The 23,083-nt window shown below is 49.4% G+C and overlaps 1 protein-coding gene across 1 annotated transcript in view; it reads right to left on the reverse strand.

Annotated features, from left to right (window-relative positions):
- The window catches only part of PAX3 (paired box 3), an 89,806-nt gene extending 74,383 nt beyond the window's left edge, over nucleotides 1-15,423 (reverse strand). Inside the window, exons 1-4 of the mRNA XM_090269060.1 lie at nucleotides 14,985-15,423; nucleotides 13,459-13,694; nucleotides 12,032-12,161; nucleotides 10,750-10,884 (exon numbers count right to left, since the gene is read on the reverse strand). Of these exons, the coding sequence (XP_090125186.1) occupies nucleotides 10,750-10,884; nucleotides 12,032-12,161; nucleotides 13,459-13,694; nucleotides 14,985-15,069 (586 nt within the window). The 5' untranslated portion in view covers nucleotides 15,070-15,423. The remainder of the gene's footprint in view (nucleotides 1-10,749; nucleotides 10,885-12,031; nucleotides 12,162-13,458; nucleotides 13,695-14,984) is intronic.
- Between the last annotated feature and the right edge of the window lie 7,660 nt (nucleotides 15,424-23,083).

Consider the following 23,083-nt stretch of genomic DNA (forward strand, 5'->3'; position numbering starts at 1 on the left):
CTCTAGCTCCAAGCTCACGAAGCAGTCCTCCTCCATTTGTTCCCAAGACACAACCCAAACTCCCCCCAAGCTATCAGAGTTGCAAATGCCATTCCCTTTGTCCCTACCAAGGAGGAATTATTTTACAAATAAACTCACACGTGTGCCAAATGGTGTTGTTAGATTGGAAGTGATCTGGTGCTTAATCGTGACTTGCCATTATGGTGGAATACTATGCAGCTGTGCAAATAGGCTGAGGCCCTCTGACCCTGAGATGGCCTAATTGCTGAGATATATTCTAAAGTGGAAGGAAAGAGGTGCAGAACAGTTTCCACAGCAGCTGTGTGTGCACAGGGGCAAGAGAGACTATTTTTTAAAGGGAGAGAGAGAAATGGAATTGTTTATGTACAGACAATCTAGGGACATGGGTGGAAGAAAACTTGTCACTGTAGACCCTTTTTTAAATTGATTTATTATTGTTTTGAGAGAGAGAGAAAGACATCAGTTTGTTGTTCCACTTACTGGTGCATTCATTGGTTGATTCTTGTATGTGTCCTGACCGGGGACTGAACCTTCAATCTTGGCACATCAGGATGATGCTCTTACCTACTGAGCTATCTGGCCAGGGCTATTATACCTCCTCTTATATCTTTTGAATTATGTAAAAAATGGGCGTTCTACCGAGTCAAAAATAAGTGTGACGTAAAAAAAAAAATCTGACAAAAGATCTAGTTCACTTGAGAGTTTGGATTGACAAGAGTGTGATCGTCAGATAAAGAAGGATTCCCTCTTGAGGCAGAGAGCTGGCTTGCATAATCCAGGAGTCCCCTTGCATCTGACAGCCTTCAGGGGTCCAGCACAGTCCAGAAGGAAGACCCCGTGGCTCACCAGCGCCAGTAAATTTTGATCAGTTCACTAGGGGCCGGCTGGCCAAGGAGCCCTGGCTGCCCGCTGTGACGCCTAAGCCGCAACAGCTGCACAAACTGGCTGTGCCCCAGCCTGACCTGCTCCAGAGACAGGTCAGACCAGTGCATGTGGGGATAAGAAAACAACCTCCCTTCTCTCCCAGTGGCCGCACTGGCAAGCTGCTCTAGTGGTAAAAACGGGGTAGGGGGTTTTCCAGCCCCCCCAAAGCTTTACAAACCAGGCTGCTTTTATTTTCCCCTCGCACTGCACCCCAATAACATGGAAGTCCCAAGCTTTTGAAACTGAATAGAGGGAAACTAAGTAGAAAGGCCATTGAAATATATCCTCCAGCTTAACAAATTGGAGAGTTTCCTCAATATTTCTGAACGCAAATTTTAAAGGAGAGGGATTAAGAAGAATCATGAACAAAGAGAAAACACACAATGTCATGTGCGGAGCTCTGAGGACATTTAAGAACAATGAAATAGACTGAACAAGGGATGAAATAAGAAATTATACCAAAAAATTCCACAAAGCCAAGGATTACATGAGGATTTCAGGAGAAATAATGTACGTATAAAACTTATTTTCAAAAGACAACTTGTTTGTCAATCCCTGATTAAGGAATTGAGGGAGGAAAAAAAAAAAACTTGCGCAAAAATAAATAAATAACACGTTTGTTTTGGAGGGGTTTTAAAAAGCCAAGTTAACCTAAGGGAGAAAAGTAATCATTATAGAACCAGGAGAAAAAGTAAGTTAAAAATGTCCTTTGACATATCAGTGAATGGTTTTAGAATTTTATTACTTTTCCTATCTATTAAATTGATAAGATCTATTACATTAAAGAGTTGTTTATAAACTCACTTTTTGACTCAGTAGAAGTGAATTTTATGAAATATGTGTGTGTGTGCACACGCGGGTCTGTGTGTTGGCCTTTATTGTTGCTCCTAACCCCCGAATTAAGCTTTTATCTGCCCTTGGGCAGGGCCCATCTGCCAGCAGGCTGGTCACTCTCCACATGTCAGGGGTTATTCTTACCCAAGATTTTGAGTTTTCCCACGGTACGTGTAACTTGCACATAACTTGTATCTTTCTGTTGTATTCTCCTATCACCCTGGAGAGCTTGGTATGACGTGGCCCATCGTACAGATGTCAAAACTGAAGTTCAAGGGGTCACACCTGAAGGGCGCTTGGTCTCAATTTTAAGGCAAAATTAGTAATGCGAGAACATTGCACTTTTGCCTTGGGAAGTGTGTTCTTTTAGGGCAAGCAAAGACATGGAAAAGGACTTTAGAGTGTATTTCTCCAAAGCAGACACAAAGTACTCACTCACTTGCTTTAGTGAATCTCTATCAGGAAACTGGCCAAGTGGGGATTCAGAAAAAAGAAACCTGTTGCTTTTCTTACACTAAAATGAATTGGACCAATTAATTTTCTTTAGTTCAGGTTAATCCCAGTCATGGTAATTGAAAGACATGTAACACTTAGGCACACACCCTTTGGCTGAGACTTTCTTAACCATGATAATATATTTAAATATTAGGATAAAATTAAAATATATGTTTAGCGATAGACTCTATGAATCTTTAATTATTTAAAAATAAAATGTTTTTTTAAAGATAGATCTTATAAAGGAACAAGGAAGATATTAATACCTCCATAAAATTCCCCAAGTGCCTGTGGACTGGGTAAGTTATGCCTTACACTAGGGTTTGCCCCTCAAAAAACATAATAAGAGGGCTGGGTGGCCGTACTTTTAACATATCTGTGTACCTATAAAAATCAGAAGCCTACAAATATAGGCTTTCTGTTAAATGCAAATTTGTATATGAGAACGTAAGCATTTACCATGAAAGTACACAAAAACTAAATCAATTCCATGTTGCAATATAAATTGCACAGCAATTAACTGTCCTTTCTTAACAAGCCTACCCTAACTTATTGTTTCCATGTAATGATATAAGGCCAAGTACATTTAATTCTGCAGTTGTTCCCAGAAACATGCCTACCATCCACTTGTAAAAATTTTGAAAATTTACATCTAAGCCTCCATAAAACTACAGTATTTGAAGTTCAATGTGATCCTGGAAGTTTTTAAATGCTGAAAATCAGTGCTATTTCCTCTCCCTTAAGCCTAGACTGGTCAACCAAGAAGAGTCTCTCATCCTTGTCACAAAGCATTTTGATCAGCTCTTTTAACATGGAACTCACTGGAATTAGATCCAGGATGAGTGGGAAATTGACTCCCCAAACTGGGAGCTGACATTAATATACTGCTGTGGATGCACTAAATCTGGCCAAATAAAAATACATAAGAATCAAGAAATCACTGAATGGGTTTAAGGAGACAAATGCACAGCTAGTTTGTCGCTGCCTGTCATGAGTTGTAATTTGTTGCACTGGGAAAGATTCATTACCTAAACACTGCACTAAGAAGAACATAAAAACTCAGACTACTTTGATCAAGTTGCTTCAACCAAAAAGAAGGGGTTCTTTGTGGTTGTTGTCATTTGCTTAAACTCCTGCAGCAAAAAAGTTAAATGCAACAAACTTTGCTATAGCAATGGGCAAGGTAAAATTCTTTCTCAGGATTTTCCTTTCTAAGAGAAATATGTATCCAATCAAATTCTAAATTTTACAGCATTGCCCTTTATTAAGATACAATTTCATTTTAAAAGAGAAATGGCCACTTCCATAGCAGTAATTATCTCTTAGTGTTCTCTTAATTTGTATTAAGGAAGGAAAACAGACATTGAAGGTAAAAATTCATAAAACCTAGTATTCCTCAAGTGTCTTGAACAAATACTTTCCACAGTTTTCATATCTGCCATTGACAATGGTGAAGTTTCTAACTCATCTTTCTTAATTAAATGTTTTATAATGTTAATGGGCAGTTTGATAACTGGGCATGTTCCAATCAGAAAATGATATATTTTCTGTTCATTTGGGAGCATAAACCCAACACAGATAACCTGAGTGGAAGCTTTCCTAGAGGAGATATGTCCAGATTTCAGCAAAAGTGCAACGCTGTTGCAGCTCAGGGTTTGGCCCAACGCTGCAAGGCAAAGCCGAAAGCCCAGCTGTGCCACTATCTATCAGAGACTGGCATGAACGGGGGCAGAAAGTCTTTGGTGTGCATCTTCCAAGAGAACAGCAGCTTCTCAAATGCCTTTCACTTTTTCTGACCACAGTTCCCCAGCTAAAGGCAGCTAGGTCTTTTACTTTTTTAAACAATGATATCTAAGTGCTTTTTTTTTTTCCTGTCTGTACTGAGATATAATTCACAAAATCTGGTTCTTAAGTCAGTAATTCTGCTTTGATACTGAGATCAGGCCCAAGTTGGAGCTCAATTATGCTATCCCCCTGGCAGTACATGAACATATAGCCTGACACCCAAAGCTGTCAAGGAAGAAGTCACTTTAACTGTGTATGTATATGAAATATACATGTATGTATGGAATATGCAACAAAGAACTTTCTAATGCTGCATCTGGACCCAGAAGGAGGTAACCAAAACAGATCTGAGCTGACTCACACTGCCAGTTAACCTATTTCAGGCAGTTGCTCTTCACTGCAATGATGGGGACTGTATCAAAGAACATCTGAGTATAGGTAATGTTCCATTAACTGGGAGATAGTAAAAGAAAATATTAGAAAATATCCACTAATGATTCTGACTCTGTATTTCAAGGTAAGTCTTATGCAAGAGTGAACAGAAGGAGTAAAAAATAAAATGAAATAAAATAAAGCCTTATACACAATTATTTAGTACTAAAATGAGCATAATCAGAGAAGACAATCCTGGAAGTTCCACACACAGGCAGATCTATGATGCACAGCTGAATACCCAAAGCCTAAATCTGGCATAAATTTCATAAACTCACTTAGAGTGATTCATTGGAATCTGCAAATTAAGCACAGAGTTGGTATTTCAAAAAAAACTCTTGCAGGAATTTTAGCTCTCATAATAAAAGAAAAGTCTATTCAAATATATTGAATTCCTAAACAAACAAAAAAGAGTCTAATCATTCATCTAATAATCAACAACTAAAAATGTCCATAAAATTATTCAGAGAAATATTTTTCCCAGCATTCAACAGCAGTGCTGAGTATCAGCTAAGAGTCTGTGCTGTTCCCTTAAATTCTGATGACCCTAGGATGTGTGATCCATAGGACCAATAAGCCTTTATTTTCTGCCACTGGATAGAGTTTAACTGCCAGCATAATTCACAGTGACCGGCTTATAAATAAACTCTAACAATGCACAAACTATACACACAAACACATCTACCTCTTCATTATAGGGAGTGTTAAAATTTTACCTGAGTCTCATCTAACCAGAAACACAAAAATAATGGAAACACATGTAGAGAAATGTAATCAATATAACTCTCAGTTTCCTGTGTATTTAATTATTCCCTGCCCAGTGTTTCATAAAAATCTGACGTCTTTCCTTTTACATCAGCCAAGCTGGGAAGGCAACTTCAGTGAAACTTCCATATTTAGAAATGTATCGACATGCATATAAGTGGCTTCCATGCCTCTCACCACCTCCTCAAAATGAAAATTTATTTGAGGATAAATTCGCCATCTTAGCCTAAGTTCTAAACAAGAAATCACCATAAGATAATTAAAAACACCCCATGAATCTCTTCTCTCTAAACCCTCAACATGTAACTGGTTTCGGTTCCTATTTCTTTAAGAGAATTTGGTCAATCCTCCTTAGAGGTTTCGGAGGAAAAGGAGGATTTTCCAAGACAGATAAGTTGAGACGATCCCGCTTTGATCTCAGTGGTTAAGAATCTCTCACAATAGAAGATGGCCAGTGAGGGGCCGCGATCCCGGCCTTTTAATGCCTAACAATGGTATCGACAAACAGCTACTTAATCAATATTTGGGCAGAGCTGCTGAAAACTTCCTTTTCAGATTTTAATTCGTAGTTGTAAAACAAACCCAGAGCAACCCGTGAGATAAGGCATTAAACTGACTGCTTAATTGCCTTTTAGTGTCTTGTTAGTTCTATATCTACATTCTTAATGGTTCTTTAATCTTTATTTACCCGCATAAAGAAGCTACCTGAGGCAGACCCCACGGAACAGAACGTTCTCTACCTCAGCCCTGGCCAGTCTCTCTCTCACACCCTTTGTGTGTTTGTTGATCTTGGGGCTTTTTATTTTCACTGGTTATTTACTTGTGGGCATCTGAAACATTTAATCGCATGGCTAGGAAGGGCTTTTGTCTGTGTGTCCTCAAAACATATGTATTCGTGGATGCCTAGGCTGGGGCCAGTGGCAATGCCTCCATCCACCTGATTGATTCCGCACGGTGCGCTCTCCTGAACCCCGGCGCCCCCGCTGGTTCCGCCTCAGCGCCCCGGTGGGTTTTATTGCGCGGCCCTGGGGACTCTTGAATAACCAAGCCTTCAGTGATTATTACGCACGTGAAGCCCCTACGTCCCCGTTCCGGTGCTACCAACAATCAAATCAAGCCCCCAAATAAACATACGATTTCAAGCATTAATGGGAAAATCTGCATGTTTTCAATAAGGCTAGAAAGTAAACATACAGCAGTCAACCCTGAGAAAACAAACAAGCGAATCAAGAGAAACCGACATCCGAACTCTGCTGCTTCGTTTCCAATCGTCCCAACCGACACGTCGCTACCGCGACGATCTTGAAAAGAATGCAGTGCGGTGTTCTAATGTAATTCCAGTTCTGATATCGCCAACGCATTTTTAAATGTATTGCTGGGTGTCGCAAAGGACTTCGGAAAGTATGTGATTTACTCTAAAGATGTAGCCGACGTTGGGGTCAAACTCCTGATTCTGTCACATGAACTTGGAGAGTGGGCTTTCCACTGTAAAGGTTCCAATGTCACAAACCTACGATCTTATATCGCATGATTTTTATCTGTGAAAAAGTTCGTCCGCCATCCCCTCGCCTCGCGCCAAAATGTCCTCCCCTGCTAACTCGAGGGGAGAAGAAACGGCTTGCAGTTCCCCTCGATTTTACTGGCGCTGTCATCAATGACAAAGTGCTCCTTTCGTGACTGCACTGGAAATGAAATACAACTTCAAGAATCTTTCAAACTTTTCTGCGTTTTTCATTGCGTTATCTTACGCCCCACTGGAAAGCTGACGTCGATCTCGTTAATTACAGAAGAGCTCAAGTTGACAAACAGAACGGGCGGAGACAAAACGAGCAAAACTTTCGTCACTTTGACTTTCTCAAATCAAAAAAGAAGAAAAAAAGCAGCACCGTTTTTCATAAATGTCAAAAAGGAAAGGAGATCGATGAAAAGAGATCAAGCCCCAACCGACCTATGCTTGGGTCAACCTTTGATATTGTTGCAAAACTCCCACGCTCACTGGTGATTTTAAAAAGGGGAAAGTCGTGTGAAAGTGTATCTTCAGCCCCAATCAAAACATCAATTTGGCGATCTGGCCTCTCTCCCCCTGCACCCTCGAGCACCACTTCAAAGCCGCTGCAACAAGTCAGCAATTGTAACGTTGCATCTAAATATTTAAGCGACGGTCTTGCAGTCGCGTGTCCATTTACAGTCCTCATCTGCCCTCTAATTCCATTACGGCACAGGGCAACAATGTTTCCCAAAACTCACAAACAGGAAAAGCGTCACTCTGCAGGAGGAGGAGTAAGAAGAGGAGGAGGAGGGGCGGGGGGAGATGAAGGAGCAGTTTCTATTGATTAGTCACTGCTTTTGTGTTAAGGGCATTCTTTAAAATAAGAAAAAAATGGGGAGAGGTTGCAGAAATTTCACTAATGTGAGCCTCAGGCAAGGGAGAGGGGGAAAAAAATAAAAGAGGAGGGGGGCGGGCTGTGTCTAGATGAAAGTGAGAAGGACATAAAGGAGGCAATTGAGTCGGCTGCAGCCCGGCGAGCTAAGCTGCGAGCCGGCCGCAGCGCAGGGGAGGGGGCGGCGCGGCGCTTTGGCGCAGCGCGCAGGAGTGGGGGCCGGCCCATTGTGGCGGCGCCCGGGGGCCGGGGAGGAACAGAGGCACCCATTGAGTGGCCGTAGAGCGGGCGGTACCCACAGCCCCCGATGCTGCAACCGGGACTTGGCTCCTCGGACTGCTCCTGCACGGGTCTCCTTGCCAGCTAAGGGCCTCGGTGGTGAGGAGTTGGGTGTTCCCTGACTGCCCAACCTTTCCACCCGAAAAGAAGTTGGAAGGACGGACCCAGCAGGGGCGCACAGGCCACAGGGTACCGGCTCGGCGCGCTGAGCTGCTCTTGGGTTGGGCAAGGGACAAGGGAAAGTTGGGGACGTGAAAGGGATTATCTAGGGAAAGAACAAGACCCCGGAAAGAAGAGCGAGGTTGGTTCTGGCCAACCTTCAGGGTGTCCCTCCCCTGTGTCCTAGTGTCGGACTAGCGGAAAGATGTCCCCTGGGAAGTCATTCACAGCAGCACCCCCGAGGCCCACGAGGAAGCTGGAGCCTCCAGAGAGAACGCACACTCTGGTCAGGCGACCCAAAGGCCCCTTCTTCGCCAGCCTCCTGCTCCAGCACTAGGGCGCTCAGAGCTCTTTATCAACATTCATTCTCTTTCACAAGCAGAGTGGCCTGCGACGTTTGATGCCCAAACAACAGAGAAAATTTTCTGAGGTTTCTAAATTTCCCTTCATTCTTCTTTCTCTGGGCCCCTTTTGCCCTCCAGGGTTCATCTGGAAAGGGAGCTAGAGGCGCTGGAGAGACTGGCTGCATCATCCTTGACAACCCCAAATTAAATTAGGCTTCAGCCTCGGAGGTGTGTGCGTGTGTGTTTTCAACAGTACAGGTCCCGCTGGGAAGAATACTCAGATTTTTAGAATGGTAGCAATTGCAATTGCCCTTGAATGGCAGCCGTTCCAGCTAGACGGCCCAAAAGACTAGAAACATTTTGTAGGTGAAATGGCCACTTTTTCCACGCTGAAGAGTCCATAAAACTTCCTGGCGCAGCACTATTGGGGCTCATTGAATAATTCATCCCTCATTGCAAGCCCATAATGTCTATTCGTGGTCCTTTGTGGGGCTGTTTTCTCTTCTTTTCTCCTTGAATTATAAAAAGGTTGCCTGCCTTTGTTCACATCAAGCTGCTGCGAGCCAGAGCTTTGTCTGGGCCGAGCTAAAGTGTGAGTTTCAATGGACTCTCCAGGCTTTGTCTCCCAAGTTCATCTCCAAGTGTAGATTGTGTAGAGAAGGCCTTCTTTGTAAAAGCTGGAAAAGTTGTACAAATGTTTGACCAGCTCATTTGGGGCGTTTTGTCTCCTGGGCCTTGGGTTGCCTGTGCTGCGAGGGAGCCTCGGATCTGCCGCGCCCCACACCTCTGGTAACAAGTAGCAAAGTTATGCCTCCCCCCGCCCCCCATTCTTCTCGAGCCTCTGGGACTCTGGGCTCCTGGCCCCACTGCTCAAAAAGGCTCATTGGGTTGGCTGATTTCTTGCTTTTCTCCCTCCCCAGCACCTCCCTGCTGTATCTAGGCCTGGAATGAAGCCGGGTGTCTTCTCAGAGACTAGGAAAGAGACACAACCCTCTAAAAGGAGGGGCTTAGACGGAGACCATGTGAGACTCATGCTTTAAAGGGAGGGAAGCAACCTGCCATGATTTTTGGTGTTTTTCTGTTTGTTTGTTTTTGATTGCCTCTGTGTGCCAGAGCATTTAGGCTTCTGTTTATCCCCGAAATCAGCCATTTTGGATTTGTAACATCTAACCCTAAGTGTCTTTTTGAGGTTGTGTACAAACTTTGCATTGGTTTGTAAAGCCCAGAGGTTGGACAAGGAAGGTAAAAGGACCATCCACAGTCCTACAGGGATGGGGCCACAGACCCAGCTGTTCACAGTGAGTGACTGCTCCAAGCCCACCTGAAGAGTCAGTCGCCTGACCTTCAATGGCAACTCACACCCCAGCCCTACAAAATCCAGGTCCCAAATAATGGAATGTGGGGGAAGGGGTGGTCAGGGACTCTGGATCCTTTGCAAATCTGAAGAGGTGCAACCATCCCCCAAGGCCAAAATGGCTGAGGTGCAAATCTGCTGAGGTTCCTTCTCAGTATAGTCAGTCATCCCTTCCTGGTTCAACATGAAAGAGTTGACTTTCCTTTTTTGGGGGGGGGGGGCTGTCTTCAGAGTCTGAAGATGACCCACAGCATGTAAAAGGGAGGCAGCTGAACTCAGGGTTCTGAGGAAGAGATTTTCTCTTGATGCTGACAGGTCGCAGTCAACAAGCAGTGGGTGGTCCGCACCCTTGGGTGGAGAGGGTGCAAAACCCAGATCCCTCGGTTTGTAACCCCAGAGTGTAGGCTGTTTTTACTTCCAGGCACATGCAAATCAGACCCCATCGCATTCGAAAACCAATTTAAAACAAAGAAAAAGTAGCCCCTTACACATACATTTATAGGGTAGCCAATGTGGGATGATTTTGAGGGCCCACCAGCTATCAGCTTTTCCCTCTCTCTCTCTCTCTCTCTCTCTCTCTCTCTCTCTCTCTCTCCCCCTCTCTTCCCTCCTCCGACGTGCAAAACTGATGATCTGGGCTTCCCTCGAGGGCTCAAAAGTTCCTTCAACCTCCAGAGGATCACAGACTGTGTGTCCCTCCACCCCAACCGCTTGGAGCCGCCCAGTCCCGTACGCCGAACGGCAAGAGGGTGGCCCCGCACCTAAAACGCAATTCAAAGTTCTAGACTCCCGAGGCTGCAAGTGATGCGGAAGAAAGATTTATAAAACTGGAAAAGTAAACAGAACACAGAGGATTTGGGTTTTTGGTTGAAGGCTTTTACCCGGGTGCACAGGGTAGGAGCGAGGAGACCCGACAGGACCCGGGGCTGGGTGACCTCCGGCTCGCAGGCGCTGCCCTGAGCGCGCCGCCGCTTACCTCGCTCGCTCAGGATGCCGTCGATGCTGTGTTTCGCCTTCTTCTCGCTCTCTTCTGCCTCCTTCCTCTCCAGGTCGACCTCCTCCTCCTCGCCTTTCCCGAATTTACTCCTCAAGATTCGGCTGATGGAACTCACTGCGGGTGGGAGGAGGCAGGGAGCGAAACGGCTGAGAGGTGCAGGGCTCGGCAGAAAGAAGCTCCCACCTCCGGTCCGCGCCCTGGAGCCGCGGCCCCGCACCGCTCACTTCTGCCTCCTCCTGATTCCTGGCGCCTCTTCGTCCTTCTATGGCCCCCTCGGCCTCTCTTCAGCCTCCTCCACCCCCAAAATCGGCATCTAGGACAAGGGAGACTGGAGCCTGGGAAGCTTGTACCTTTAAGTGAGGGCCAGGAACCACCGTTCCTGCCCCCTCTCCCAGCAAGACGCCTTTTCTTCTTGACTCTACAGACAGGGCTCGGAGTCTCCCATCTCAGAGAATTCTCCCGCCAGCCCACCCCGCACCCCCCACCTCCACCTGAAGGCATGGGGCGGGCCCAGCGTTCGCGTTCTGGGAGGAAGGCCCGCAACGGACCCTTCCCCTGCAATTCAACTTTTTTTTTTTTTTTTGAGGCTATAAAGGGTTTCAATTTCAACTGCAGAACCGTTTCCTATTGTAAAAATCAAAAGAAAATGTACTCTCCCCCCATTTATTTTTTCCAGATTCCAATGTGGTAAACAAATCCATGCTCTGAAATATCTAGTTCTCGCAGTGGGGGGAAAGGGAGTTTCCTTTTAATTAAAAACAAACTGCTGCGCGCCCTCGCTCTCTGCCTGTGCTCTCCCCTCTTCTCCCTCCGCCACCCACAGCTGCGGAGGGGAGCCGGATTTTCCCTGGAACGGAACCCTCGGGGACACTAAAGGCCCGTGGGGAGCCTCCCACCACCACCACCCTCCGCGGACACGGCAAGGCCTCGGCAGGCCGGCCCCATCTCCTTTCAGTTGGGGTTACCAAAACATTTGTTTCTCTTTAGAAGGGGACATCAATATTAATAAACGCTTGGCCTCCGCCTCTCGTTTCCTGCCCTGCTTCCTCTTCAGAAATTCTCTTTGGGGAACCCTCTGTGGCGGTCTCAACTCCAGGACATGCAGCTCATCGCTCTCTATAAAACACCTGGTTTGTGAATATTTCAGGAGCCGAGTCCTGATGGCCCAGATCGATCTTTGGGGTGATTATAGCTTAAATGACCCGCTCGAGAAACAGCGATTTACAGCGGCGCCTCAGGAGGACGTTAATGGGCCTGATACCTGAGGGCACGGTGTTTCGATCACAGACCGCATCCTTGAGTAATTTGTCTCGAATTTCCCAGCTGAACATGCCCGGGTTCTCTCTTTTGTATTCCTCAATTTTCTTCTCCACGTCAGGCGTTGTCACCTGCTTTAAGAGAACAGGCGGGCAGGTGTTGGTACCCAGTCCTCAGGACCAGATGGGGTGGCCCCATCTCCTCTGAGCCAAGCCGGACGCTCCTTCCCGCACCCCCTGGGAAGGTCCCCCTTATTAGCAAAAGAATTGCAACTCTCTTAGGCAGTTTACTTTTAGTTAGGGCCAGGCATAAAATCATCATACCCAAAGCAACCGGGGAACCCTCCCCCTCCCATGATAAGCTCGGACAATTAGGAGAAATGAAAAACAGGGGTGGGGTGCACTTTCTGCTCCCTGGAAATACAGCAAGGCAATTCCCTACACAAAATCAACAGGAAAACGAAACTAACAACAAAAATGCTTGAAAGAGAAGCAGAGAAATCAAGTTAGATCTGCAACTTTTGCCTCTCCAAAGGAGTGCAAGATTTTAGCTAAAGTGAAGAGAACAATGAAACGCAGAAGGCGAGTACCTACGTTTTCAAAAATTAGAGTGGATAAAAAATGGGGATAATTTCAGAAACTGGCTCTTAACTTTTTTTCCAATTAAAAGTTTCCAGAGATCGTTAGAGAGGTCGCAAAGGGCATTGAAGTGGGAGGAGGAGTGGAGGGTGTTCAGAAGTCTTAAGTTTACCAGAACTCTCCTTTAGATTTTGCCCTGTGGCAATTAGAAAATTATACTGTACTTTCCCCACATCCCGAAGAAAAGACAGACCTGATGTAAGCGCCTGCCACTCAGCCCTATCCAGTGGGACTCTCTCTTTTCTTTTTTAAAATTGAACCAAAGTTATTTGCGTATAGCATTAAATTGCTTTTTAAAAACCAAGTCATCGGCTCATTTGAAAGAAAATGAATAACCCAGATTTTGACTCATTGAAGACTATTGGGACTGGAAGAGATTGGGGGCAGGAGTTGGGGAAAAAACTTTTTTTTAAAAGCAGAGATGGCTCCTTAGATTAGTTTTATAAATGGAGGTGCAGTGGGTGGGAGCTAGGGAGATACTTGGGGAAGAAACTGGCAACAGGTGGTCCCATACAGTTCAGTGTTTGCCTATTAAGATAATGTGCTGAGGAATTACAGGATTCAGGGCATTACAAATATGTTGTATCTTCTTTACAAAAGGGGTAGAGTTTTCCCTTGGAATTTATCAAGTAACGTCATCCTAGCAGCAGCTAACTAAGTACCCCCATATACCAGCCACACACACACCTCCCCTAACTTGAAAAAGTAATTCCTTGTAAAGTCCCAGGTGGCAGTTCGTTCTCCTAGGGAGATGGAAGGCTCAGAAGCCTCCAGAGCCAGTGTGCTTGCTCACCTTGGGCTTGCTTCCGCCAATGGCACCCGGACGGATGGAACCCGTCTCCTGGTACCGGCACAGGATCTTAGAGACACAGCCGTGGGACACACGCAACTGGCGGGAGATGACGCAGGGCCGGATGCCGTGGTGGGCCATCTCCACAATCTTGTGGCGGATATGGTTGGGCAGCGGCCTGCCGTTGATAAACACGCCGCCGAGCTGGTTGACGCGGCCCTGGCCGAGGGGGGTGGACACTGGACGAAGAAGGTGGAAAGAGAGGCAGAGGGAAAGTCATTTCAGGGGACTTGAGAGCAGCAACTGGAAAGACGAGCCCACCTAACTTGGCACTCTTTTGGACAATCTGAATGGTACAGCCTCAGTACTGATGCCGCTCACATTGAGCTCCCAGCCCCAGACCCTTTTTCAACCACACTTATCTCAAGTATTAAACAATTCAAGGCAACATGATCTTGTGTGAAAGGCGACAACCAGGGCCAAATAACTTGTCCCACAGAAACTGTCTTCCCTTTCCACCCAGGTAAGGTGGCAACTCTGAGGAACCCAGGAGGCTCTGAGGCTGCCACATAGAAATAGCCTCCTAGCAGACAGAAGTTCACCCAGGCCCTGGCCTTCTGGAACTCTGCTCGCACCAAACCCTGTCCGACCAGGGCTGCTCCCTTCCTGAGGGGCTCCAAGGAGCTGACAGCCTTGGGGATTTCCAGCTCCGAGTGCAGCAGCCGAGGATCAAAGAGATTCCCAAAAGGAGGCCGCAGGTGGCAGTGCATGTCACCTGTTACATATAGGGTCAGGGAGACAGCCAGATTTGTTCGCAGGTCCTCTTGCCTCCAGTCACGTTCTGGGTATTACATTCTACTGTGCACGGAGGGTGAAAGGCAGGAGCCACCGTACCTACACCCCTGCTGGGGCACCCCAACCTCTCAAACTGTCAGAAACGTTTGGGCTTGGAAAACTTCCTGCGTCCTGGGATGACCAGATCTGCAAGCTGACTGAAAGGCAGTTTCCCAAATAGGTTATGGATATTTCAAGATGCCGTTAAGAAGTCTGAAACTCCAGGTAATTAGTTAATACTAAAAATCCCAGGCACGAGGTCGCAGGCCTCGCCATCACAACTTTGCGTTGGCAAGAAAATTCTTCCGCAACTTAACGAAAGTTTAGCAAATATTGGGAAAGCCGGGACAATTTTGAGACAACTTTGGGTGGACAGAATGTGGAGAAGTTGCTTTCTGCTACTCAGAAGCTGATGTATCCCTTCCCCGCCATCCTCTTCCAAAACAACAGGGCGAAGTGGACCGGTCAGGAGCAGGCCTGGCCGCCAGGCTCTGCAAGGGCTTTCGAGAGAACCGCAGTCCGTGTGGAGAGAGAAAACCGTGTGCGGATCTCTTCCGGACTTCCCTCCCGGGGTGACGGTGCCCAGGGGATGGTGTCCCTGGGAGCGCCGAAGGAGCCTTCTTCGGAGGTTATGGCTGGGCGGAGTAGCCCGGGCCCAGGCCGGGGCTCCGGGCGCCGCCGAGGCCCTCGCTTACCTTCCAACGGGAACCCGCTGCGCGGGTAGTTCTGCCCCGGGCCGGGTCGCATCATCCTGGGTACAGCTCCAGCCAGCGTGGTCATCCTGGGGGCAGCTGCACTTGGAAATTATATCCAGGCGAAGGCGATTTAGAAAGGCAAGAGCGGCGCTGGTGACCCCCGGGAACTCCCCCGAGCGTGGGGAGCCCCTCCCCAAAAAGGCCGGAGAGAGGGAGGGCCGCGGGGAGGAGGACTGCGCGCTTCTAGTCCAGGGAGCAGCGTGAGGTGGAACCAGGCTGGGAGGCCCCTGAGTCCAGGATCTCGAGCGCAGGCGGAAAAGTTTGGTAGGGGTCTGGGCGAGTGGCCCCGTGGTTTGGGGCGCTGGGGAGGGGTCTCAGAGCGTCAGGACGAGCCAGGGAAGGGGAGTGGGGCCGGGAGCGCCGCCGGCCGGAGTCTCCTCCCGTCGTGACAGCGAGTGCGGGGATCCGGGCTCTGGAGCATTTATTAGTTCTTTCACCCAAAGCTTGGTCAGGAGCCCTGAGCTGCGATTGGCCGACGGGGAGACCGTCCCGGGTGGCGGAGACACGCGCTGATTGGGCGACAGCGGCCACTTTCTCTTCCCATCCCCGGTAGTGCCTAGGCCTCCGCCGGCCCCAGAGGGACCCGCGCCGCTCCCCTTCCCCAGAGACAAGGAAAGACTCGTAGAAACTGGAAGAGACAGCCCGAGGGAGATGACAGCTGCTGAGAGTAGACAGGGGTCCCTGTCCCTCTGTCTCCGTTCGTCATTCTATGCACTCTTTGTTTCTCTCCTTGCTTAGTTCTCTGTCTCTTGGTCTCTTTCTGTATCTCTGTGTGTCTTTCTGTCTCTGACTATTCCTTTTTGGGTGTCTATGCTTCTCTCTCTCTCTCTCTCTCTCCCCCTCTGTCTCTCTCTCCCCCTCTGTCTCTCTGTCTCTCTCTCTCTCTCTCTCTCACACACACACACACGTTTTTCTTGGCTTACTGCCACTGGAGGGGGCGCAATTCCATGAGAAGGCGTTGGGAACCTAGAGACATGTGTAGCCTTCCTTCCGCTGGTCAATGCCCCTTGGCCTAGACTTGTTAAGGGGACCCTCACTGTGGGGTTCCTCCCAGGAGGAGTCCAGGCTGTCCGGATCAGTTCTTTTGTCTTCTCAGTCTTAAGGCAGAGGTACTGTGAAGCCCTAGCAGAGACGGGGACTGGGCCTGCTAGCTGAAGTCTGGGGCGGGGAGGGGAAGAAAACTGTCTCCTCTTCTTGATTGAAAATCCCGCTCTGGGAAGCCCCAGCTCTAAATCGCAATGTATAGATCCCAACGTGCCGGCAGAGATGCGTCTATATGTTAAGGTTTTGCCCGGCTGCAGCGTTTGTTCTCAGGAATTTATTATGGTATTCAAACTAAACTGCTGGAAAAATAAAAGGAGCGAAGTCTTGGCTAGGAGCTGAAGTGTCCCCAGCAGGATATGACGCCAGGAGTGTTGTAAAGACTGTCTGTCCTTAGAGAAGGTACCATTGTGCATAGCCTTTTATTTATAACTTGGTAAGTGCCAGCGAACTCGCCTCCTTTACACCCCCAGTGCCAGCCCCGCGCTCTACGCTCTGCTTTATTCGCTCGAGTCTATTCAGGGACTGTCACTCCGGGACTGCGAGGTATTCAGGGCCTTAATCAATCAAAAGGATGAGAACTGGGCAGGTTTTTCCCTTTGAAATAAAGGAAACAATGACTTCTGGGCTTCAAGTGCCCCCTTTTCCTTTTACAATTTTTGAATTTTTCCTGTGCTTGAGTTCTCCACCCCTCTCTTTTTCGGTCCTCCCTCCCCTCAACTTCTTTGACTGTTTTTTACGTGAACTCGGGATCCCAACCCCCTAATTAAGGCAAATTCAGAAGGCAAGATTGGGGGGGGCAAAATATGGCTGCTCAACAGTCTGCAAGTTGGCCCTTTCAAAATACACTTACACGTGGGAAAAGCAGGAAGCTTTGGTTTTGGGCCCAGTGTCAAAAGGCTTGCTTGACCTAGGAGCAGCCAAGACAGGTCTCTGTAGACATGTGAAAAATTCTGGACATCCCGTCACCCACCCAAGGGGGACAGTGCCCCATGTACCAGCATAGTACAAAGGAGAAATGCTGCTAAGAGTGGAGCCCTGTTAAACCTGGTTTTATATAAAATGACTCAATTTGTCAAGGGGAAAACTTTCTCATTTCTCTTTTGCACACATGGGGCTACCAAAGCCTGTGTCCTTGTTTCTTAAGCCCCTTCTCAGGGATTGCATCTCGGGAGCTGGACTTTTTCCAAGTTTTCTGTCTCCAAAAGGTTGCGTGAAGCAGACAGAGCACTTTCTGGGGTCAGCTGTAATTGTTGGGGGAGGAAGGTACTGAAAGTGTATTTCAAGAGGGTAAAAGGAACTTCAGGTTGTGGCTAAAAGGAACCCAGGACAGTGGTGAGAGGTTAAAGAATGTCGGGGGCTGCTGAGCCGTGCTAGGGGTGTGTGTGTGTGTGTGTGTGTGTGTGTGTGTGTGTGTGTGTGTGTGTGTGTGTGTGGTGTGGGTGTGCTGCTGAGCCTTGCTAGGGGTGTGCGTGTGGGCGGTGGAGGTGTGTGGTGTGGGTGTGTGGTGTATGTGTGGTGCGTGTGGAGTGTGTGTGTGTCTGTGTGTGTGTCTGTGTTTCCGGGCCCTCCTGACACTCTCCCAGAAACATCCTCTCTGCGCCGGAGAGCCAGCCCATGAAGGGGCACACTTAACTGCAGACTCCTTCTCCAGGCTTGTGCGTCCTCACCAATGCGACTGAGCCGGAAGGACCTTTGAATGGAGGCACTGACTGTGGAACTGGATCTCGAGTACGCACATCCATTAACCAAACACCACTTGCTATAAAAATGTGCAACTAGAGGACTTGAAGGTGTGTGGGGGTTGGGGGCCTGCAGCTCCGGGGTCTGTTCTTCCCAGCCTCTTCCCTGACCGATCGCTCTGGGGCTTATAGTAGTAACCACAGTATTTGCAGGGTCCTTTCCCACTCGGCATCGGCCAGAGAACCCCAAGACCCAGCAGATAGGACAGAACGGCTGCCTGGCCACTTCCAAAGACCTCGGGAGTTCAAATTCCCTGAGGTTGGTGTCCCTGAGGTTTGACCCGGGAAGGCCAGGGCAGCGAATTTGGCTGAAGCTCCCCAGCCCAGCCGGTGGCGCCATTCGCAGCGACGTCAGTCCAGGCCCAGAGCCAGCCGGGGCACCACCACGCGCTACAGGTCGCGGGAGGGCGGGGTGATTCTGGATTTCCCAGATTGATTTCCAAGAATGCACCCCCGGTTCTACACTCCAGTCACTCCTTCATTATCTCTGAAGTTTGGGCCTCCCCTACTTCTTTCCAAAGCCTCTGCGGAAGCCAAAGGCACCTCCCAGAGCAGGAAGGGATTCTACACCCAGCTCGCTTCCCCGCCGGGAACCTGGGGGTCACAAAGTCCCCGCGCGAAATCTGGCCACGATACAGGCGAGCTCCTAACCGGGCTGCCCTGCACCCAGGTTTGGGAGGCAGCATTTCTCTATGCAGACAAATTACCTCAAAAGCAGCCCGGGGGCGGGGGGGCGGGGGTGGTTCTATGACAGTTCTGGGAACAAACTTTGCCGTTCACATCGCTAACTGTGCACGTGCAAAATGAAACTGCAGTTTTGAGGACAATAGTAGGACCATTTAATTCTAAAAAGGGAACATAGCTTGCCACGGCCTTCTCTGCGCCCAGTTTCAGAGGCACTGCAGGTGAAATTGCGTCTGCCTGCGCAAGCTTAGGGAGGGGCGGGCGGGGGTGGGGAAGGCAGAGGTCATGCCTCCTTTACTTGAAGGTTCTCCTTCCTGGTGGGTTTGGATGCAGTCCAATCGCGGGGGAGTGATGTCAGCTTGAGCCGCGTGACACCCTTCTGTGCGCATCCCCCCCCCCACACACACACACACATACAATGGTGGGACCCAGGCACAAGTATTTCTCTGTCTATAGACTTCTCTGGTCTCTGAGAGATGACATCACTTGTAGCTTGACACAGGCCGTAAGAGGAAATTATGATCTATGTAAAATAATGTCCCTGACCTCGTGTGTGTGTGTGTGGGGGGGGGTATCTGCTCCTGCCACCCAGGCTCTCCTCTCCCGCATCTGGAGGACTGACCCGCCTGGCTGCCTGGCTGCCTGGCTGCCTGCCTGCCTGGTCTCAGGCAGCACTCGCAAGAGGCCGTCTGAAGTTTGAGCAAACACCGCGAAACCCTCAGTTCTGGAGAAAGGCTTCCCCATGTTTACCAGGAGGAAATCAAAAGGCCAGGTCCCTGACCACGCGCTTCGTGGCTGGATGTGCAATGATCCCGAACTGTTGAACGCGCGGGTTAAATCCGCTGCACAGCGCAGCCGGGCGCAGCGAGCGACCTTCATTAGGCCCCCGCAGTTATTTGTCAAAAGCTTTGGCGCCGCTGTTCTCCCCATTGGAAAATCAGCCGGGATGAGGGAATGAGATCGGATTTAGGGACCGGATGAGGATCTGGGCGCCGCACTGAAATGTGGTGCGAGGCCAGCAGCAGTGGTTTTGCCCCTGCGGTGCCCCTGCTGCTGGGGGAACGGACGAGAGCGTGTGAGAGGGTTCTCAATAAAGAACATATGGTTTGTGGGAAGGAAAGAAGACAAAGTAAAAAGAGGAAAGGGAAGAGAAGGGAGGGGAAGAAGAGATGGGAAAAGAAGGTTTGTTTTTGTTGTTAAAAGGCAGGGAGGGAGGAAGAGAATGAGTATCAGGACAGCGTGTTGCCTTACAGAAGTTCATTTGGTTTTGCAAAAATTATATTTTATGCAAATAAGGAAGACATGATGCCAAAGCCCAAATCTCCAGGGGGAAAAGTGACTCATAAAAAAATTAGAATAAGTGCTCTCTAATCTTCAAAGAATGTTCTGCCCAACTTGGTAAGCCTCCACGAGGGAAATTCGGTAACTGCTCTGCTAGCTTGTGCATGCGATGTGAGCCTACGGGGTGTGTGAGGGGGGTTAAGGATTGAGGGGTCTGGTGTGGGGGGAGCCAGGACCTTGGGGAAGAGAAGAATCAGAGTGGAGGCAGTAGCGAAGCTGGGGGACACGGATGGGAATGGCGGGGAAAGTGGGAGGACCTGTCGGGTTTCCTTCAAGTGTGGAGCAGAGAAAGGAAGGCAGAGGACCACTCCAAGAGCTTCTGTTTCAGAATGTTTGGGCCCATTCTTGGCCACAAAAAGCCCCACTGTGGGTTCCCCTCCCGAGGCCCTGGGAGTTCGGGGGACCGGAAAGTAGGGAAAGAGGAGTGAACGGAGGTGGGGAAAACTAACAGGCATTTTGCTTGCGTCAGGCAAGGTCTCTCTGGACTCCACGCTTTCTAGTGCGTGAACCAGCGCCCGGAGCCGCCGCCGCTTCTCCGCCTGAATCCCGTCAACCCTGCGGGAAATTTCTCTGTGGAGTGAATTTCAGAAGAAGGGACGGGAGATGGGTGATGGAAGGAGCAAGAAGAGAGAACTCTTGGAGAAGAATGTCCAAACCCAGAGTCTCCAGCTGAGCCTGGACGAATGCCACAGTGGGGTCCAGAGAGCCTAAGACAGCAGAGCCTTGAGTGAGCCCAGGACCAGTGGCCCCCAAGTTTCTAAAAGCGCGCCAGAGGCAGAGACTGAACAGCCAAACCTGCCACGTACATGCAACAGGTGTGGGGACGTGAAGGAGGCAGTGTCTTTGTGAGTTCAGCCTCGGGGTTTGGCCAGAGCCAGGAAGAGCTTAGGTGCCGGACAGGAGAAGGATATTGGGGAGTGTTGCGCGATCCCAGACTCGGGTCTACCCCAACTAGTCCGGTCGGTCCCTGGGAGCCCACAGCGCACGGACAGGAGGAGGGACCCCTCTGCCCTGGGACACGTCCTCTATTGGTCTCCACCCTTTTCAAAGGGGATGAGGGGTGGAGTGGGGTGGCGTGGGGGTGGGAAGGAGAGGAGGAAAAGAGAAGGGGGAGAGAGAACGCTCAACAACAAAACCCACAGGACACTTCAGCCTTTCCAGCCTCTAGAACTGCGTTAAGTTCCTTCTAGGACCTTAAACTTTCCATCTCTCTTGCCCCCGGAAAACGTCAATTCCCTCTTTTAAACAAAGTTTCTCTTTCTGGAGATTAAACTTTAAACTAGCCTTGGATTTGGAGATGAGGAGTGGGAGAATAATTTTGATTTAGAAGTTTGCAGATGGGAGAACTCTGAGGGGGAAGTCTGCAAAGATTTACACTGACCATCTCCCAAGCCCAAAGCGATGGGAAAAAACCCAGCCCGCTGAGGTGGCAAAAGCTGGAGGGAGCACCCTGCAGAAATGCAGACCCAGCACTAACTGGCTGCCTTGTGCACTCTCAGAAAGCTGTCCCTGGTCCCTTCGGTGGCCTCAAATGCAGGTCACCCTGTTGGCTGTGCTTCTATTTCCCCGTAAAACTCCTTGAGACCCCCAAAGCCCAGCCCAGCTAGGGGCCAAGAGTTAAGACAAGTAGCCCCAAGAGAAATAAGGTTCAGAGAGCCTGTTTTTTTTTTTCCTTCTCATTTCTAAATGAAATCGAATACTATCTGGCTGCAAAAATATATATCACCGGCCCAGAGTCTGAAAGATTAACATTTGGGTATGTAGGAAATGTAATCTGCATGGCTAATTGATTCCCAGCGTATCAGTTTAAAGGATAAAGATCGATATCTACATGATGGATACTGTATTAATAGAGGCATAAATAAAGGCCGAAAAGTCGTTACCAAAACCTTTGAAGCCGCTTCCCGGCTCCAGGGCCCTCCACGCAGCCACTCGGCCTCCCCCTGCTTCCCGCCCCCAGCCCCTGCTGGGTGGTAGGCACTTGCTTCCCCCACGAGGAGGGAGGAGGGAGGAGGGTCGTCAGCTAAAGCGAGAGTGTGTTCTGCAGGGATGCTCAACAGGGTGGGGGCACTTTTTTCCCTGGGCTGCAGCAGGTGAACAATAAGGCCGGCGGCAGAAAGGGTGGTATTTTGGAAACATATTCAGTCACACACATTCGCACACGTTCAGACCTATCGACCTCCATACACACACATACAGAGAGCCACACAGACGCACAATTATCCATCCACAGATATATTCACACTCGGAGTGCAGGTCCGTCCAGCACCGACGAGAGCCCTGGCCGAGCCCGGCAGGGAGACACAGCGGGCAGCCTGCAGGGGAGAGGTGAGAGACGGAGGGAGATGAGTCCTGCAGGTCCCTCAGCGTCCTTTGAGGGAAGAGAGGTCCGACGTTGCAGGAGATAGGGTGGGGGATGAGTCTCAGGGAGTAGGTCTCGGAGACACAGAGGCGAGCAGGACCCGATGGGGGACACTTCCAACTGGAACAAGGACACCGCAGCCCAGTGGTGGCCAGTTAGTCCTGGGTCCCAGCGGCCTCCTCCACCGCGAAGCCCGCACGGGAGACAGCATTTTCCAAACACAAATGAGTCACCCCTTGAGCCCTTCTCTCCATTAATTAAGAGTGGCGTTTCGACAAAACGGGTGTCATCTTTATTAATTAGCAGCCCTGAGTGGGCCGTTCGCATTAGTCGCACCCAAAGCGGAAGTCCTGGAGCCTAATCCCTGCCCCGAACGCCTGTGGAGAGGAGTTGGGAAGCCTCCAGTTCTCCCGGATGTCCACCTTTCTGGGATCAGGTCACCTTCGCCAAGGGAGGAGTCGCACGCAGCTCTCTGGGCCCCGCCAGGAGGCAGTGCCGCAGCCCAAAACCTGCTTCGCGCAGACCTGAAGGTTCCCAGAACCGCGACCCTCCAGGAAAGGTGCCCCACTGAGTCACTCGTTCCTTGTATGCACACAGAAACTCACTCACAGACTCACGTACACGCCCCGCGGTCCTTTTCCTCTGCCCTCCCTCCCCTGATCCCCGCCGCCCCCGCCCCGCCACGCCTGCTTGCAACCCCCAGCCTTCTCCTTCCTCCGAAGCTCCGAGGGGGAGCCGGACAAAAATCGATTCTTCGGAGCCCAAATCTCTTCTGAGCAGTCAAACGGGGAGAGGGACTCAGTTTTCCCCTGGGCCCAGGCGACAGGGTTGGGAAACCTTAAGAGCAGATCAGGCGGCCCGACTCCGCG

This window comes from Furipterus horrens, unplaced genomic scaffold (assembly GCF_987537825.1).
Source record: "Furipterus horrens unplaced genomic scaffold, mFurHor1.1.pri manual_scaffold_1, whole genome shotgun sequence".
NCBI lineage: Eukaryota > Metazoa > Chordata > Mammalia > Chiroptera > Furipteridae > Furipterus > Furipterus horrens.